This window comes from Aquila chrysaetos, chromosome 13 (assembly GCF_900496995.4).
Source record: "Aquila chrysaetos chrysaetos chromosome 13, bAquChr1.4, whole genome shotgun sequence".
NCBI classification, from domain to species: Eukaryota; Metazoa; Chordata; class Aves; order Accipitriformes; family Accipitridae; genus Aquila; species Aquila chrysaetos.
The window spans coordinates 40361322-40378936 of NC_044016.1; the positions used below are offsets into that span (position 1 = coordinate 40361322).

The 17615-nt window shown below is 61.0% G+C and overlaps 2 protein-coding genes across 5 annotated transcripts; both read left to right on the forward strand.

Moving 5' to 3' along the window:
• The first annotated feature begins 110 nt into the window (after nucleotides 1–110).
• C13H2orf42 (chromosome 13 C2orf42 homolog) lies at nucleotides 111–10379 on the forward strand. Of its 4 annotated transcripts, none has more exons than XM_030035965.1 (9): nucleotides 111–211; nucleotides 1775–2615; nucleotides 3354–3464; nucleotides 3834–3938; nucleotides 5459–5563; nucleotides 7673–7780; nucleotides 8692–8792; nucleotides 8876–9038; nucleotides 10058–10379. In XM_030035965.1, exons 2-9 carry the CDS (start codon nucleotides 1787–1789, stop codon nucleotides 10264–10266), a joined length of 1731 nt encoding a protein of 576 aa, XP_029891825.1. In that variant the 5' UTR covers nucleotides 111–211; nucleotides 1775–1786; the 3' UTR covers nucleotides 10267–10379. The 4 variants fall into 4 exon arrangements, with proteins under 4 accessions (XP_029891825.1, XP_029891827.1, XP_029891826.1 ...); XM_030035967.2 differs by lacking the exon at nucleotides 111–211 and adding an exon at nucleotides 323–509; XM_030035966.1 differs by lacking the exon at nucleotides 111–211 and adding an exon at nucleotides 669–924.
• A 5021-nt stretch (nucleotides 10380–15400) lies between these two features.
• Nucleotides 15401–17461, forward strand: LOC115349860 (28S ribosomal protein S24, mitochondrial-like). The gene is made up of 4 exons (XM_030034638.2): nucleotides 15401–15444; nucleotides 16348–16416; nucleotides 16490–16601; nucleotides 17128–17461. Exons 1-4 carry the CDS (start codon nucleotides 15412–15414, stop codon nucleotides 17409–17411), a joined length of 498 nt encoding a protein of 165 aa, XP_029890498.1. The 5' UTR covers nucleotides 15401–15411; the 3' UTR covers nucleotides 17412–17461.
• The last annotated feature ends 154 nt before the right edge of the window (nucleotides 17462–17615 follow it).

Consider the following 17615-nt stretch of genomic DNA (forward strand, 5'->3'; position numbering starts at 1 on the left):
CGCTGGGAGGTGTAGTCCGCGGAGGCGCCGCTGCGCGCAGGCGCGCAGCGGCGCCTCCGCGGACTACACCTCCCAGCGACCCCCGCGGCGTGCCACGTGACGTAGCCTGACCAATGCGAGCGAGCGAGCGGGCGCCATGGCGGAGGCGTGGGGCTGAAGCGCCCTCGCGGCGGTGCGGGAAGGAGCGGGGGGCGCGCGCGCCGCCGCCCAGGTAAGGGAAGGGGAGAGGCCGCGCCCGCGGGACAGGAAGTGACATCAAGGGGGCGGGGAGGATGCTGGGAAACGGCGCGGCGCGGCGGCGGGAGAGGGGGGGGCGCCGCCTTCCCGCCCCGTCGGCGGGGTGCGACGTCACGGCGACGGCGGTGACGTCAGCGCAGCGCCCGCCCGCGGGGCCGGGGGTGGGCGAGGCGTTGTCGTTGAAGACACCCCCCCCCCGCCCCAGACGAAGGGAATGGATGGTGGGGGGGTCCCGGGCCTACTGCTGAGGCGATCCGGGGCCTGGTCGTGAGGTGACCGGGGCTGAGGGGAGGCCCCGTTCCGGGTGACCGGCCCCGCGGGGTGTCCCGGTCCCGGTCCCGTTCCCTGTCCCGCCGCACCCGGGGGGGGGCCCGGCCCGGCCTTCGGTGCAGGGGTTGGGGTCTGTGCTGGTCCCCGCTGGGCAAGCTCTGGTCCTTCCTCTCCCCTCGGTGGGCTCCTCTGGCCCTTCCTCTCACCCCGGCGGCGGGGGGACGTCAGGGGAACCCCCGGTGAGCCGTGCCCTGGCGCAGACCCCCGGTTCTCTTTGTAGTTGGGCCAGGAGCTCGTCCCTCCCGGTGCTGGCAGGCTTGATCCCACGTAAATGACCGTTGAGATCCCGGGACCGGTGTAAATTGCCGCAGGAGCAGCTTTTCGGCATCCCCTGTGTCTCGTCGCGTCCACTTTGAGGTGCTGGGTGCTGAGACGTTGCAGCTCCGGCAGTGACAATAAACCTCCCTTTCGCCTCTCCCCGGGTGTCTCCCGTCTCTCGCCTGCTGCCCTCGCTGGGCACAAAGGCTGGCTCAAAGCCTCGGCTGCCGGCCTGCTGCCAAAAACCTGACACGGGTGGGTTGGGAGGGAATCGGCCTGTTTCTGTCCCGTTCGCGCGGGGGTTTCTCCCACTGTTGCTGCCTTAGACCGCTGTTTCCACTTCGGCGTTGCTCGGAGCGGCTCTGGCACGCTCGGCAGCTGGTCGGGGGCTCTGTGAGCCCCCTCACCCGCACATTCCCCCGCCCCGCTTTATTTACATCCCACATCCTTTATTTAATTTAATTTGCCCCCAGGGAGGGTGAACCCGTGGCTTGGGCCACGAGTGTGCACGTCCCAAAATCTCTCTTTTTAGCCTCGTTTTCCTCCTACGCGGCTGAGACTGGGATATAGCAGGGGGTGGGCGCCGGGGTGGAGGCGGCGGGGTCTGGCCCTTCCAGGGGTGGCACTTTGTCGCTCCGTGAAGGGAGTCACGCTGCCGTGGTGTGTCGTGTCACACCCGGGTGTCGCTTCGGCCCTCGGTGGCAAGGAAGGAGCTGAAGTAGCCAACATGGGACTGCAGCAGGGTGGCATGGTAGCCGGCAGGGACCCCTGCCTGTCCCGCGGGGAGCGGGCAGGCGGTCGCTTCCCCCCGCTCTCTCTCTTTCTCCCCTCTGTCTCTGCTGCTGCTGGGGACCGAGGACGGCTGCGTCCCCGCTGTCCCTCCCGTTCCGTCCGCCCCCCCCCCCCAGGGTGTTAACTCACCCCTTCCCACCGATCTCTGCCTTTCCAGGTTCCCTGGAGGATGGAGCCGGCATCGGTGAGGACGAAAGTCCCCTCCTTCCTGTCCGACCTGGGGAAGGCCACGCTCCGGGGTATCCGGAAATGTCCCCGCTGCGGCACTTACAACGGCACCCGAGGCCTGAGCTGCAAGAACAAGAACTGCGGGACTGTCTTCCGCTACGGCACACGCAAGCAGCCCGGCGTTGACGCCGTCAAGATCATCACCGGCTCCGACTTACAGGTTTATTCGGTGCGGCAGAGGGACCGGGGACCGGATTACCGGTGCTTTGTGGAGCTGGGGGTCTCGGAGACGGCCATCCAGACGGTAGACGGGACCATCATCACGCAGCTCAGCTCTGGCCGCTGCTATGTGCCTTCATGTCTGAAAGCGGCCACGCAAGGCGTGGTGGAGAACCAGTGCCAGCACGTCAAACTGGCCCTGAACTGCCAGACCGAGGCCACCCCCCTCACCCTGAAAAGCTCGGTGCTCAACTCCATGCAGGCTTCGCCCGAAACCAAACAAACCATATGGCAGCTGGCAACCGAGCCCACGGGACCGCTGGTGCAGCGGATCACCAAGAACGTCCTGGTGGTGAAGTGCAAGGCCAGCCAGAAGCACAGCCTCGGCTACCTGCACGCCTCCTTCGCCCAGAAAATGAGCGCCAAGACGCTGACGGACCACAGGTTCTCCTGCTCCTGCCAGGCTCTGAAGCCTGGCAAGGGCGGCCCGGCTGAGGAGGAGGCGCCGGCACCACCGCGCTGCATTCACTTCTTCGCCTGCATCTGCGCCTTCGCCAGCGACGAGAGCCTGGCGCAGGAGTTCGCCGACTTCCTCGCCTGCGACTCCGGCGGTAGGTGGGGGGTGACGTGCAGAGGATTTGGGCGGGGGGGGGGGGGGGGGGGGGGGGGGCGCTGTCAAGGAGCCGTGTCAGGCTGATGTCTCCCGCTCATGCCCTGCCAGCTGCTTTGCTTTGCCTGGGCTGCCCTTACACCTGCTCCCTATCGGTGCTTCGTTAGCTGGGGCTTTATTTCCTGCCCCCCTCCTTCTGCAAGCAGAGAGCTTTGTGGGGAGTGATTTTTCCCAGGCTGCAGCTTGCCTCCGGCTCCCAGAGTGGGCTTGGAGCTGGGTCTCCTCTTCCCTTTGGGCCGGAGCAGTGCTGGGGGAAGCCCAGCTCGTTGTGAACCCCCCTTCCGTGGCAGCAGCCACTAGGGTTCAGTCCCCCCAGGGGGGTTGTGCACCCCAGTAGGTGTGCCCAGATAATCCTGCCCTGTCTTTAGTCACCCAAAGGTGAAAATCTGCCCTGAGGAAAGCAACCTGGGTCACGTGAGTGAAATAAAATCATGGCTCATCTCAATGTTGTTGTTCCCCCCCCCCCCCCCCCCCCCCCCCCCCAAAAAAAGTGTTTGTCTGCGGGGCCGGCAGGGATTTGGGATTTCTCCAAGGACATTTGGGGCATGCCGGGAGGTCTCGAGGTGGGGGGGGGGCGTGACTGCTGGCATGGGGAGGGGGACACGAGACCCCCAAGTCCCCGCAGCGCTGCTGCATTTGGTTGAGATGCCTTTTAAGGACAGAGGCTTGTTTCTCCTAGGTCTGAAAGGGATGGTGGTCCCGCAGTTGGTGAGTGGCCCCGAATCCACGGTGCAGGCTGGGGAGGCGGCTGCTGCTAAGCCCAAGAAGAGGAAAAAGGACGCGACGCCTGGTGAGTGTCAGCTGCCGGCTCTGTGGGAGGGAGCGGACATGGTCTGAAGCCGAAAGCCGTTGGTTGCCCAGCTGGCACGACCGCAGGAGGGGCGGCCCCGCCACGACCTGCCGGACTCGTAGCCGGCCGTGTCCGGTGGGAGCTTTCGGAGAGGCTCTGGGTGCCGGGCGCACGCCTGCCCCGCATCTGAGTGGGTCTTTTAGTGGTCGGCAGCGGTGTTAAGGTGGAAAAAGCTGTGGTGACAGCCCGCCCTAAGGAGAGAGGTGACTTTTCCCTCCCACCCACCCTGCCTGTGGCAGGGGTGCTGGCATGGGGTGCCCGCAGACCTCCGGGACTCGTGCGCTGACGCTCTCTGAAACGATCCCTCAGGGACGCAAGCGACCAGCCCTCTCCTGGCTCAAGACCCAGCTCACAGCAACCCCAGGAGAAGCAGTGTGAAGAAGCCGGCCGTTGCCTCCTCGCTGAAAAGACAAGGTAAGCTTCGGCCGCGCGCATCACCGGCGGTCGGGAGTGCTCAGGGACCGGGCGGACGCCCGCGGCCATCCAGTTCGTGCCGCCGTAAACCCTGCGGAGGGGACGGCCGAGCCCTCTCCATCCGTCCCTGGCTCTAGGAGGCAAAATTGGGCTCGGTCACCCTCCCTGCTCCCTCGGTGTTACCGGTAGCTGTGTGTGTCTCGCGTAGCTTCGGGTGCTGGTGTAGGTCTGGCTGGCTGTAAGCGTGGTTGTCGGAGAGGGACGATGCCAGCACGCTCCCGGGGTGGCTCGCTCTTTGGCGGATTTCTTGGTGCGGCAACCTGAAAGAAGTTGGCTTGTGGTGGTGCCAGCGCGGTCGTGAGTGGGGCAGCCGTTGTTAAATTAATGTCTCCTGATGCAATTAAGTGCCCTCCTGGGTAAAACGGGTAGGCGAATCGGCTCAGGCGAAGTTGTGAGCTGGTTTCCATTGCTTTTTTGCCACTGCCGGTGTATGCAGTATCTCTTAATGATGTCCAGAGCTGCTGGGTGGAGGGGACATGCGGCCAGGGTAGCGGTGGTTTCTAGTGGCAGATTTTCGCCCAGAAGCACCATCCGGGGTCTGGCCGCGTGCGGGGAGCGTGCCAGCTGTGAAGGAGACGACGGCAACGCGGGTAACCCCGGCCACCTCAGGGAGATTGTTTTGGGCACATCATATGTAGTAACTAACTGTTGTCCCTGAGCAGACGGCTTTGTGTTCCTACGTGTTTATAGGTGGTGTCTGAAGAGGGAAGGATCAGTTCGATGCCATGAAAACCTGTGGGTTTTCCCAGCAACTTGGAGCCCTTTAGAGAAAGCTGCTCTTGCTGCTCGTAATGGTCTGTGCCAGGGTCGCAGCCTTTGTTTAGTACTTTTGTTTAGTGCTTTCATTCCTCTTTTAGCTTTCGTTTTGGCCTAGAAAGTGGTACAAATCTCTTCTTATTTTTCCCCTTTCCCCCTGAGACAGAGTGCATCCATCTCGCCCCACAGCCTCCAATGGCTCGGTTGGCTCCTGCAAACGCCTGCGGGAGCATGTCGGCGCTCACGGGGAGGGGAGGACGTGTCGGGTCCCGCTCCCGGGGATCGGAACTGCGAAGGCAGCTGCCCGGTGAGACGGCGTAATTGTACCACGGTGCTGAGGCGGCAGCTCTTGCCGAGAGCAGACAGGGGTTTTAAAAGAAGGAGATGGCCGCAGTTAAAGCAGTCCTGCGTTTCCAAGCCCTGGGAGCGAGGTGCCCGAGGCAGCAGCATCTAATTCATCGAGCTGGTGGAAAGACAGTTTTGTTATTTTTTTGTTGTCCTGCTGCCTTTCTGAGCTCTGTTTAACACAGGGAGTCATGTCTGTGCTGCCAGGGAAACTTGTGCAGGTAAAATGGGGAATACTGGACTGGAGCTGCGCCTGCGGGGCAGCTGCTCGGGCTCGGTTATTTCTCCTGCCCGTCTGGTTTGGCACTTAACTTTTGTATGCCGTGTGGATTTTGATTTCCCTTCCCTTTCTTTTGCAGGCTGTACCCAGCTGCTGGACGAGTCACAGGTGACCCTCTCCTTCCAGGACTGGCTGGCCAGCGTCACTGAACGCATCCATCAAACCATGCATTACCAGTTTGAGGGTAAGGCTTCGAGGACCAACTCGAAAGAGCCTTTGGGCATCTCTCCACTCCGCTCTGCGTGCTACCTCTGTCATTAAGCTCTTGGCAGCATTAAATAACTAACTAACTGTTAGCCCCGAGGGAGGCAAGTGCTTTTTGCCCAGCTTGGTGCAAATGTTTTTATTTTACCCTGGGAAGTTTCTGTTGCCTTTGATTTGTTTCTTGAACGTGGGCTTAATGCTTATCAGCAGCCTGGTGTTTGTGTTTGTGTTTGTGTTTGTGTTTGTGTTTGTGTTTGTGTTTGTGTTTATCGTGGGGAAGGGAGAAATTCCCATAGAGCTTATAGAGGCTTGAATTCAAACTGCGTGGGGCCGTGCAGAGGAGGTGAGGTAAAGTAAGGTGAGATGCCTCACGTGGCATTAGGTCTCAGAAATGCTGGTAATCCACTTTTCCTCCTGTGGCTGTCCAGAGCTCTCTGCTGTATCCCTCGCCCCCCCCCCCCCACATCTCAATGGCAGGGCTCTGGTGCCCCCCCCGCACATACGGCTACAGGCGATGGCTTGTGGCTGTAATACCTGGGGGGGGGAAATACTGTCAGTCACCTGCACTGCTCTGCTGCCCCAGCGAGTGAGCAGAACGGGACTTGTGTGGGCAGCAGGGCATGTCTTTGGCCTGTCCTCCAGCCCAAGGAAGCAGCTTGTGTTTGTTAGAGCTGTAAAAATCCATAATGGGGATGTACTTTGTAAGTAAGTAAGTAAAAGTCTGTCTCTTTCATGGCTGCTGGGAGAGGTGTGCCTGGCAGGCAGGCAGGCAGGCGCTGCAGGGCAGCTGGGCTCACTTGAAGAGAAGAAACCCCAAAAAATGCCTGAAGGGGAGCAGCTCTTTCCAAGCAACATAAGAGCACTGTGAGTTAGTTTGTCACATAGGACAAATAAACAAACACACACACGTCCTGCTATTCAGCAGCTGTCGCTGCAAGGTGTCATTAAGTGCAGGAAGCATGCAAGGATGCAGCCACTGGCAGCAACAGCTAAGAGCCACAGTCTGTTGTGTTCAGCTCATGGTTGGACTCACTGATCTTAAGGGTCTTTTCCAACCTAAATGAATCTGTGGTTCTTAAAGAAGACAGTTACGTTGTCACCACCCGGCCCCCTTCAGCAGCATCACCCTCACTTACTCACTTAGCAGAGTGACCCACAGGCTGCAGGGGCACAGCCCCACTGCCACGCTCCCCAGCATGAGGCAGACATGGACATGCTGGAACAGGTCCAGCACAGGATGGCAGAGCTAATAGAGGGACTGGGGTCTCTAGCAATGAGCCACGGCTGTCACCTGGAGCACAGACAGCATGAAGGGGGAGTCACTGCTCAGAAAGGTCATAGAATAGCTCGAGGCAGAAGGGACCTTGGCATGGTTTAACCCCAGTCAGCAACTGGCACCACAGAGCTGCTCACTCCCTCCTCCCGTCCCATGGGATGAGGAAGAGAATCTAAAGTGAGTAAGTAAACTCACAGGCTGAGATAAGAACAGTTTAATAATAAAGTATGATTGATAGTAATGAAGAGGAAGATAACAAAGAGAGTGAAATAAACATAACCCAAGAAAAGACAAGTGACACACAATGCAATTGCTCACCCCCTGCTGACTGATGCCTGAGCAGCCATCCCCCCCTCTTAGCCAATTCCCCCCAGTTTATATACTGAGAGCACAATGTTCTGTGGTATGGGATATCGCTTTGCCTAGTTCAGGGCAGCTGTTCTGGCCCTACTCCCTCCCAGCTTCTGCATCTGCTTGGTGGCAGAACATGGGAAACTGAAAAAATCCTTAACTTTGGGTAAGTGAAGTGCTGCTTAACAACTAAAAGGAGCTCCTCACAAGACTAGATGTTGCTGTACTGCTTGAGCTAGGGGGAGAGAGGATCTGGAGAAAGGTCACAAAATAAAGCAGCAAACTCAGAATTCAAGAAAATATTTTACTGTGGAGGGGCAGCAGATCCCACCGGTGCTTTTCGAGCCAGCTGTTGGAGGCAGCAGTAGTGAAGATACTGAAACCTTGAGGAGGATGGGGGGAGACTGTGCTTGAACACCACTACTGCCTCACCCCATGTCATCTTGTTCATGCCCACAACAGGCAAGCCCGAGCCGCTGGTGTTCCACATCCCTCAGGCTTTCTTTGACGCACTGCAGCAGAGGATCTCCAGCGGGAGCACAAAGAAGAGGCTGCCCAACTCCACTACAGGTAAGATACAAACACACTTACATGCAGACACCCCCCTTTGCCTACTGGTTAAGGCAGGCTGCTTTTGGAGGAAAAAAAACAGCAGCAGCAACAACAAGATTCCTTGCTCCCCCTTGGTTTCTAGCAGCTTTTCCCCTCCCTGCAGCTAAGTGGGAAATAGTTCAGCTGCGCCACCAAGCCCTGGGGCAGAGGACACAAGCTAAGCAGGAGACACAGCCTCTGCTACACAGGGCATTGCCATCAGCTCCCACCTAAGTCTAGCCTAAAGTCCCAGCCTGACCACAGCATTAGCATTTAGCAGGTCACAAGAGTAGCACAAGCCTGGGCTGCGAGAGTAAACCCCAGCCCCAGTGAGGCTTAAAGCTGAGACTTGACTCCCCACATCACCTCCACCACGCTCTGCCTCGGAGCCAAAATGCAGGTCACAGCCCTCAATGCTAGCAAGTATCGTTGCCGCTTTACACCCTCTCTACTACACAAGCATGGAGGATAAAGCCAGACTTCAGCACGCACTCAGGGCTCTCTACAAAGTTCTACATCACATCAGTGCTGTAAGAGCACAAGTCACTGCCTCTGCTGCAGCAAGGCCCCAGGACCACCAACACCAGCCCCATTTGTGCCCCCATCAGTACAAGCTGAGACAAAAGCACATCTCTGAAGCCCAACATCAGTTAAAATTCACTTTATTAGTAGGTATTAACAGAGCCCTGGGGAAGAGTCCACCAGCAAGGACAAAGCCAGGTACTCAGGAGCTGGAGCTGCTTCCCAGACAAGGCAGATAGGTCTTACTCCAGGCTTGTGGCTGAGGCCAAAGAAAAAGGGGGAGAAGAAAAGGGTGAAAACAAAGCACCCCAGGTTTCACAATGAGCCACAGCCCCCCCCACCCCTCACTGCCCTTTCCCTCCCCGCAGCTTTTGTCCGCAAGGACGCCCTTCCCCTGGGCACCTTCTCCAAGTACACATGGCACATCACCAACGTCCTGCAGGTCAAGCAGATCTTTGATACACCTGAGGTAAGGGGGGGAGGCAGCCCCCCAGCCCCACCGCTGCCCCTTAGCCCAGCCACTCACCTGGGTGCTCCCGTGCTTGCCGGCAGTTGCCACTGGAGATCACACGCAGCTTCATCCAGAACCGGGACGGGACCTACGAGCTCTTCAGGTGCCCCAAGGTGGAGGTGGAGAGCATCGCCGAGGCCTACGGGCACCTGGAAAAGCAGCCGGCCATCCGGCCCCTGGAGCTCAAGACCTTCCTCAAAGTGGGTAAGTGGGGCAAGCTCAGCTCCCAGCTTACCTTGGGGGGGAAACACCCCCCCCAGCCCAGCCAAGCAGCCCCAGGCTGGTCTTGGAGGGACACCAGTGGATCCTACCAGCCCCCCAAGAAGACTCTCCCCCCAGTATGGGAGCAACAGCCCCAGCCTCCTGCCAGAAGCCTGGAGCAGCAAGACACCTGCAGAGCCACAGGGGGGGCCCAGGCCCACCCCCCCTCCTCTGCTAGCAGTTCTTTTAAGTGCTGCATTCTTCCTCTCTGCCTGGGACTGGGGGGGGGTCCCAGCAAGAAGGGTGTCCCCCCACCCTGGCAGGCCAGCCCCCAGGAACAAGGTGGACCCCCCCTTGTTCCTACCCCCCACCCAGGGGGGCCCCGAAGCCCAAAGGGGCCCCCCCTCAGACCCCCACCCAGGGGGGCCCCGAAGCCCAAAGGGGCCCCCCCTCAGACCCCCACCCAGGGGGGCCCCGAAGCCCAAAGGGGCCCCCCCTCAGACCCCCACCCAGGGGGGCCCCAAAGCCCAAAGGGGCCCCCCCTCAGACCCCCACCCAGGGAAGGCCCCTCCCAGGAGGGGGTGCCCTCCCCCTGCGAGTGGCCCCTCCCCTGGGAGGAGCCCCCGGGGAGGGGTATCCCCAGGGGGCGGGGCCCTGCCCCCAGGGGGCGGGGCCCTGCCCCCAGGGGGCGGGGCCCTGCCCCCAGGGGGCGGGGCCCTGCCCCCAGGGGGCGGGGCCCTGCCCCCAGGGGGCGGGGCCCTGCCCCCAGGGGGCGGGGCCCTGCCCCCAGGGGGCGGGGCCCTGCCCCCAGCCGGCCGGCCAGCCAGCCGCACGTCAGCCCCCAGTGCCCGCCCTCCCACCAAAAAAAAAAAAATATTAAATCTCAAACACTTGAGATAGGTTTGGCGGAAAGGAGGGGCCCCCACCCACAAACCAAGCAAACAACAGCCCGGCAAAACACAAACAAACCCCAACACTTGAAGGGACAAGGAGCCTGAGCCCACTACTCTCTCCCCCCCCAGGAAACACCTCCCCCACGCAGAAGGAGCCCACCCCCTTCATCATCGAGTGGATCCCGAACATCCTCCCACAGTCCCGCATCGGCGAGCTCCGCATCAAGTTCCAGTACGGACACCACGGTGGCCCCCAGCCCAGCGCCGACCACCAGCCCCCCACCGCCGTCGAGCCAGCGCTGGAGCTCACCCCGCTCACCACCATCACCTTCCCCTGAGCCCCCGGGCGGGGGGGGCACAGCACCCACCGGAACAGAGACATCCCGAGCCGAGTCCACAGCTCTGCTCCAACACAGGCACCTGCAAAAAATAAAAGTTGACACATCCTGGGTGCCCTGAGCCTCCCTGCACCCACCACAGGGGTGGGGGGCAGAGCTGGGGGTCACACCAACAACAGCCCAGGCTTGAAGGGGGGCCACAGACCAGTGGGGCTCCAGCCACCCCAGCAAAAAAGGGGAGGGAAAGGGACAGAACACTCAACCCCCACCACCCCAAGGGGCTGAGGGTCCTTACCTGCATCTCCCATCCTTGCAGAGCCCAGCAGCATCCACTTCTCAGCTGCAGGAGCTGCACCAGGTCCTGGAAAAGAAAAAAAACACAGCACCCCCCCAAGGGAACACAAAGCCCCCCAGGGCACAGTCACCAACACCCCAACCACAACCAGAAGGAGCAAAGGCACTTACCCAGCACCCCAAGGCACAGAGGGTAGCCCCCCCCAGCAGCACAGCCAGACCTCACCCCTCACTCCTTCCATCCATCCTCCAGCAGAGCCAAGGACACACACCTGCAAGGCTGAAAGAGAAACACACAGGGCTGCTGCATGCTGGGGGGGCCATACAGGACCCCCACACACACACTTCAAATACAGGGACAAGCCCCCCCAGGCATCACCTGCTGCCTGGGGAAGAAGACAAAGGGCCCCCCAGACCCACAGCAGAGCAGCTCCACAGACTGACTCTGCCAGGGCAGAGCCCCCCTCCCCACACTCACCTCCCACACAGCCCCCCCCGTGCAGGAACCCCTGGGGTTCCCTCATCTGGGGCTGAGCCCGGCAGCCAAGGTCCTCGCTCCACCTGCAACAGAAGAGAGCACACAGGGACAAAGACATCAAACTCCAGCCCAGCAACCCCCCCACAAGCACCCCGCTCACCACCATCACCTTCCCCTCAGCCCCACAACAGACCCGGGGGGGGGGGGGCACAGCACCCACCTGCAGATAAACATCCTCAGGCAAGCCCCCAGCTCTGCTTCTCCACCAACACAAGCACCTGCAAAAATAAAAATTCACACATCCTGGGTACCCTGAGCCTCCCTGCACCCACCATGGGAGGGGGCAGAGCTGGGGGCTGCAACATCCTGGGAACCCCCCAGGCAGGGGGGGCTCACACCAAGGGCAGCCCAGGCTTGAAGGGGGGACTTCAACCAACAGCCAGGGCTGGGGGGGCACCCAGGGACAGGGAAAACCCCTGCTCACAGCAGGATGGGGACACAGCACCCACAAACCTACCTGGGGGCAAGGGCACCCACCAGTGCTGTGCCCCCCCAGCAGCTCTCCAAGCCAGCACCCACACAGGATGGGATGCCCTCAAAGGCAGCACCAGTCGCTTCGAATGCCTCCCAGTCGCTTCGAATGCCTCCCAGTCGCTTCGAATGCCTCCCAGTCGCTTCGAATGCCTCCCAGTCGCTTCGAATGCCTCCCAGTCGCTTCGAATGCCTCCCAGTCGCTTCGAATGCCTCCCAGTCGCTTCGAATGCCTCCCAGTCGCTTCGAATGCCTCCCAGTCGCTTCGAATGCCTCCCAGTCGCTTCGAATGCCTCCCAGTCGGCACCCAGGACCTCCCAGTCACTCCCAGCAGCCCCCACAGGGGTTTAAAAGGCCCCCGGATTGGGCCCTGCCCAGGCCCCCAATGGGACACAGCTGTGCTGAGATGGGGGCCAGCCCCCCAGCAGCTGGGGCTTATCACTTCGTTAGCACAGCTGGTCTCATTAGCACCTGGCCCTGCACCCAGGCACCCTTCCCGGGGGGTGTGTGGGGGGTGTGTGTGGATGCAGGGTGCGGGATGGAGGATGCAGGGTGCAAGGGGGGGGGGTCTCACCTTGCACAAGTGCATTTTTGCATGGGGGGGGATCTCACGTTGCACGTGGTGGGGGTATGGCTTTGCACGGGGGGGAGAATCGCACAAGGGGCAGGGTGCAGAGTGGGGGGCTTTGCACGGGGCGGGGGGCATCGCCTCACACAGGGACGCAGCCTGGCACAGGCACCTTGCACGGGGACGTCTTGCACGAGGGCAGCGTCTGGCACGAGGGCACCGTGTGTGTGTGTGTGTGTGTGTGTGTCTCCCCTTATCCTTGGGGTGGACCCCCACATCCCCGAGTGCCAGCACAGCGCACGCAGCTGGGGGCAGCCCCCCACCCTGCCCCAGCACCTGCCCGCCCCCCGTGCTCACCAGTACCCACCAGTGCCATCCCAGTGCCCCCTCAGCGACAACCCAGTCCCCCATGGGTCCCTGCCCCATGCCCACCAGTACACCTCAGGAACATCCAATATCCCCCTGTACCCCTACAGTATCCCCCGTTACCACCAGTGCTCCCCAGTACCTCTCAATACCCACCCAGTACCTCCTAATAACCCCCATTAACCCCAAGTACCCCCAATATCATCCACTACCCCCAGTACCTCCCAATAACCCCCCAGTAACCCCAAGTACCCCCAGTACCTCTCAATACCCACCCAGTACCTCCTAATAACCCCCCATTAGCCCCAAGTGCCCCCAATATCTTCCAATAACCCCAGTACCTCCCAATAACCCCCAAGTAACCCCAAGTACCCCCAGTACCTCTCAATACCCACCCAGTACCTCCTAATAACCCCCAAGTACCCCCAGTATCTTCCAGTACCCCCAGTACCTCCCAATAACCCCCCATTAACCCCAAGTACCCCCAGTATCTTCCAGTACCCCCAGTATCTCCCAATAACCCCCCATTAACCCCAAGTACCCCAGTACCTTCCAGTACCCCCAGTACCTCTCAATAACCCCCCATTAACCCCAAGTACCCCCAGTATCTTCCAGTACCCCCAGTACCTCCCAATAACCCCCCATTAACCCCAAGTACCCCCAGTATCTTCCAGTACCCCCAGTACCTCCCAATAACCCCCCAGTAACCCCAAGTACCCCCAGTATCTTCCAGTACCCCCAGTACCTCCCAATAACCCCCCAGTAACCCCAAGTACCCCCAGTATCTTCCACTACCCCCAGTGCTCCCAGTAGCCCCATATACCCCCAGTGCCCCTGTTACCCCCAGTAGCCCCCATTACTTCTACCAGTACTATCTGTCTGCACTTCAGCAAGGCTCACGGCACACTCCTTGAGAAGCTGGTGGCTCATGGCTTGGACAAGTGTCCTCTTCGCTGGGTGAAAAACTGGCTGGCTGGACGAGCCCAGAGGGTTGTGGTGAACGGAGCTCAATCCAGTTGGTGCCCAGTCACAAGTGGCGTTCCCCAGGGCTCAGTTTTGGGGCCAGTTCTCTCTAATATCTTTATCAATGATCTGGACGAGGGGATTCAGTGCACCCTGAGCAAGTTTGCAGATGACACCAAGTTGGGAGGGAGGGTCGATCCGCTCGAGGGTAGGAAGGCTCCACAGAGGGATCCGGACAGGCCGGATCGATGGGCCGAGGCCAACCGTATGAGGTTCAACAACGTCGAGTGCCGGGTCCTGCGCTTCGGTCACAACAACCCCACACAACACTACGGGCTTGGGGAGGAGCAGCTGGAAATCTGCCCGGCAGAAAAGGACCTGGGGGTGCCAGTAGGCAGCCGACTGAATATGAGCCAGCAGTGTGCCCAGGCGGCCAAGGCGGCCAACGGCATCCTGGCCTGTATCAGAAATAGTGTGGCCAGCAGGAGCAGGGAGGTGATCGTTCCCCTGTACTCGGCACTGGTGAGGCCGCACCTCGAGTACCGTGTTCAGTTTTGGGCCCCTCACTGCAGGAAAGACACTGAGGTGCTGGAGCGTGTCCAGAGAAGGGCAACCAAGCTGGTGAAGGGCCTGGAGCACAAGTCTTATGAGGAGCGGCTGAGGGGACTGGGGTTGTTTAGTCTGGAGAAGAGGAGGCTGAGGGGAGACCTTATCACTCCCTACAACTACCTGAAAGGACGTTGTAGTGATGTGGGTGCTGGTCTCTTCTACCAAGTAACTAGTGATAGGACAAGAGGAAATGGCCTCAAGTTGCACCAGGGGAGGTTTAGATCAGATATTAGGAAAAATTTCTTTACCGAAAGGGTCGTCAGGCATTGGAACAGGCTGCCCAGGGAAGTGGTGGAGTCACCATCCCTGGAGGCGTTCAAAAAATGCATAGACATGGCACTTCAGGACATGGTTTAGTGGGCATGGTTGACGGTTGGACTCGATGATCTTGAAGGTCTTTCCCAACCTAAACGATTCTATGATTACCCCCAGTACCTCCCCAGTATTCCCCCTTACCCCCCAGTACCCCCCCATTACCCCCTTTTACCAAAATCCGGAATAAAACTCCTTAACACCAACGTGAAGTTAAGAAGCGGGCACTTCGTTTATTGCAGCGCTGAGGACACGGGGGATCGCTCCTCCAGAGGCGTGTCCCACTTAGTATCAAAATCCATCAGTTTTTATAGACTTTTTCTGTCAGGTCCTTGTTACACAAGCTCTTTCTATAAAAATGCATACTATGCTCGTTCTTAAATTTAACCTTTCTAATGATTGGTCCTATGATTATGTAACCTTATCAATACTCTTATTTAAAAACACTCATTGGTCAGTTACACTTAGCTCTACAGATTGGAATCTTCGATACTCAAATCGAGATGGGAAGGGTAAGGGGGTTTCCAAGCAGCAAACTGGTGTCCACGACAGTTTCCTTCGTTTCTTGAAACAGAACACAGAAAGACCAGTAACTTCCTGGTGAGGTTTGTAGGGTTCGCTATTTCCAACTTTAACAATATTAAGGTTCTTATAGTCACACATAACACAGCTCCTCAAGTTTCTATGGCTACGTTTCAAACTTAACAATCTTATACGTTATGCTTCACAATTTTACTTCTTAATCAAACCCAACTCTTCTATGTGATTAAATTTTGATTTCTTTACCAAAATATTTACAACACCCCCACTACCCCCATTACACCCAGTATCCCCCCCATTACCCCCAGCACCCCTCCAGTACCCCCAGTACCCCCATTACCCCCGAGTGTCCCCCATTACCCCCCAGTACCCCCAGTACCCCCCAGTGCTCCCAGTCTCCCGCCCCAGTGCCCCCATTCCTCCCCCGCGGCCTCCCGCCGCCAGGGGGCGCCGCCGCCGCCTTCGCCCCGCCCCGCCGTCCAAGATGGCGGCGCCCGCGGCTGCCCGGGTGCTGCGGGTGAGGGACGGGACGGGACGGGACGGGGCTGTGGGGACACCGGGGGGGACACCGGGGGTGGGGGGCACCGGGGGCTCCAGGCCCGGGGGTATGGGCTGGGGGGGGCACCGGGGTCACTGGATATGGGGGACACGGGGCATAGGGGACACCAGGCCTGGGGGACACTGGGGACAGCGGCTGTGGGGGGCACCGGGGACACTGGATAAGGGGGACACGGGGTGTGGGGGGGCACTGGGGACACTGGGCATAGGGGACACCAGGCATGGGGGGTATGGGCTGGGGGGGGATGTGGGCATGGGGGGCTCTGGGGACACTGGATATGATGTGGGGGGACACTGGGTATGGGGGGGCACTGGGTGTGGGGGGGCACTGGGTGTGGGGGGCACCAGGGACACTGGATATGGGGGACACTGGGGACATAGGGCATAGGGGACACCAGGCATGGGGGTCACTGCGGACAGTGGCTGTGGGGGGCTCTGGGGACAGTGGATATGGGGGACACTGGGTGTGGGGGGACACTGGGCATAGGGGATGCCAGGCATGGGGGACACTGGGGACACCGGGTGTGGGGGGTACCAGGACACTGGATATGGGGAGACACCTGGTATGGGGGGGGCACTAGGGACATTGGGCATAGGCCTGGGGAATACTGGGTATGGGGGGACACCAGGTGTGGGGGGACACCAGGTGTGGGGGGCACTGGTCACAGGAGGCTGCAGGGACACCGTGTCAGGGGGACTCCAGCAATGGTGGCTCCACTCTGGGGACAGCGGGCAGGGGGTCACATGGGGACACTGGGGACACTGGCCCTTGGGGGCACAGGGGGCCGGGCAGGGCCAGACACCCCCCCCGCCCAGGCCGCTGTGGGGTGCCCGTTGTCCCTCACCCTTGTCACCGCACCAGGCAGTGCCCCGCATCCGCCCCATCCCCGAGGCCCCCCGGCACCTCCACACCACCCCCGCCTGCCTCAAGGTAAGCCCTGGGGGTGCCCCCTCCCCGCCTCCCCCGCCGGGTCCCCCCGCCTCTGACGCCGCCGTCCCCACAGACGCGGGCGGCGCGGGTGCGCGTGGGCAAAGGGGACAAGCCGGTGACCTACGAGCAGGCGCACGCCCCCCACTACATCGCCCACCGCAAGGGCTGGCTCTCCCTGCACACCGGTGGGTCACCCCACGTCCCACCCCCCCACACCCCGGGGATGGAGGGGACCGGGATGGGGCGGTGGGGATGGGGGCGTGTGGGGCACGGGGCGCCCGTGGGCATCGCGGGGATGGGGGGTGCGGGGATGGGGACATACGGGGCACAAGGGCATCGCGGGGATGGGGTGTTGTGGGGACAGGGACGTGGGGCACACGGGTATTGTGGAGGTAGGGATATGTGGGGCACACGGGCATCGCGGGGGGGGGGACAGGGGCACGTGGGGCACGAGGGCATTTGTGGGGATGGGCCACGGGATTGCGTGGGGACAGGGACGTGTGGGGCACGTGGGCATGGAGTGGGCAGGAGCACGTGGGGCACACGGGCATTGTGGGGATAGGACACACGGTCATCGTGGGGACGGGGACGTGTGGGGCACATGGCCGTGGCGGGGCCAGTGACATGTGGGGCGGGCACACGGTGACGGTGGGGCCATCGTGACCCGGCGAGGCGCGTCGGTGCCGGCGCCGACCCTCTCCGTGCCCGCAGGGAACCTGGCCGAGGAGCCGGGCGCGGCGGAGCGGGCGGTGGAGGACGCCTTCCTGCGCCGATTCTTCTACGGCACCTTCCCCGGCGTCCTGGCGGACGAGGTCGTGCTGAAGCGCCGCGCCAACCTGCTGGTGGTCTGCCTGGTGCTGGCGCGGGCCCTGCCGCCCGCCAAGCTCTACTTTCTGGTGGGCTACGCCGAGACCCTCCTCTCCCACTTCTACAAGTGCCCCGTGCGCCTGGAGCTGCAGACGGTGCCCGCCAAGGTGGTCTACAAGTACCTCTAGCGTCCGGCGGTGCCCCCCCGGGGCGGGAATAAAGTGGGGGTTTGTGCCCACCCTGCCTTGCCTGTGGGTCTCAGAGGGGTTGGGGGGGGCACCCAGTTGCTGTGGGGTGGGCCTGGCCCCGCGATGCCCCTGTGCCCCAAGTGGCCCCAGCCCTGCGGTGCCCATGTGCCCCCCATGTCCCTGTCCCCATAATGTCCACGTGCC

Bases quoted from the DNA above. Each gene is read 5' to 3' on its own strand.
- LOC115349860 (XM_030034638.2), top strand. From the start codon at position 15,412: ATGGCGGCGCCCGCGGCTGCCCGGGTGCTGCGG. The intron at 15,445-16,347 runs GTGAGGGACGGG...TCACCGCACCAG, and splicing joins CGGCTGCCCGGGTGCTGCGG to GCAGTGCCCCGCATCCGCCC. The intron at 16,602-17,127 runs GTGGGTCACCCC...CCGTGCCCGCAG, and splicing joins CTGGCTCTCCCTGCACACCG to GGAACCTGGCCGAGGAGCCG.
- C13H2orf42 (XM_030035965.1), top strand. From the start codon at position 1,787: ATGGAGCCGGCATCGGTGAGGACGAAAGTCCCCTCCTTCCTGTCCGAC. The intron at 2,616-3,353 runs GTAGGTGGGGGG...TGTTTCTCCTAG, and splicing joins CCTCGCCTGCGACTCCGGCG to GTCTGAAAGGGATGGTGGTC. The intron at 3,465-3,833 runs GTGAGTGTCAGC...ACGATCCCTCAG, and splicing joins GAAAAAGGACGCGACGCCTG to GGACGCAAGCGACCAGCCCT.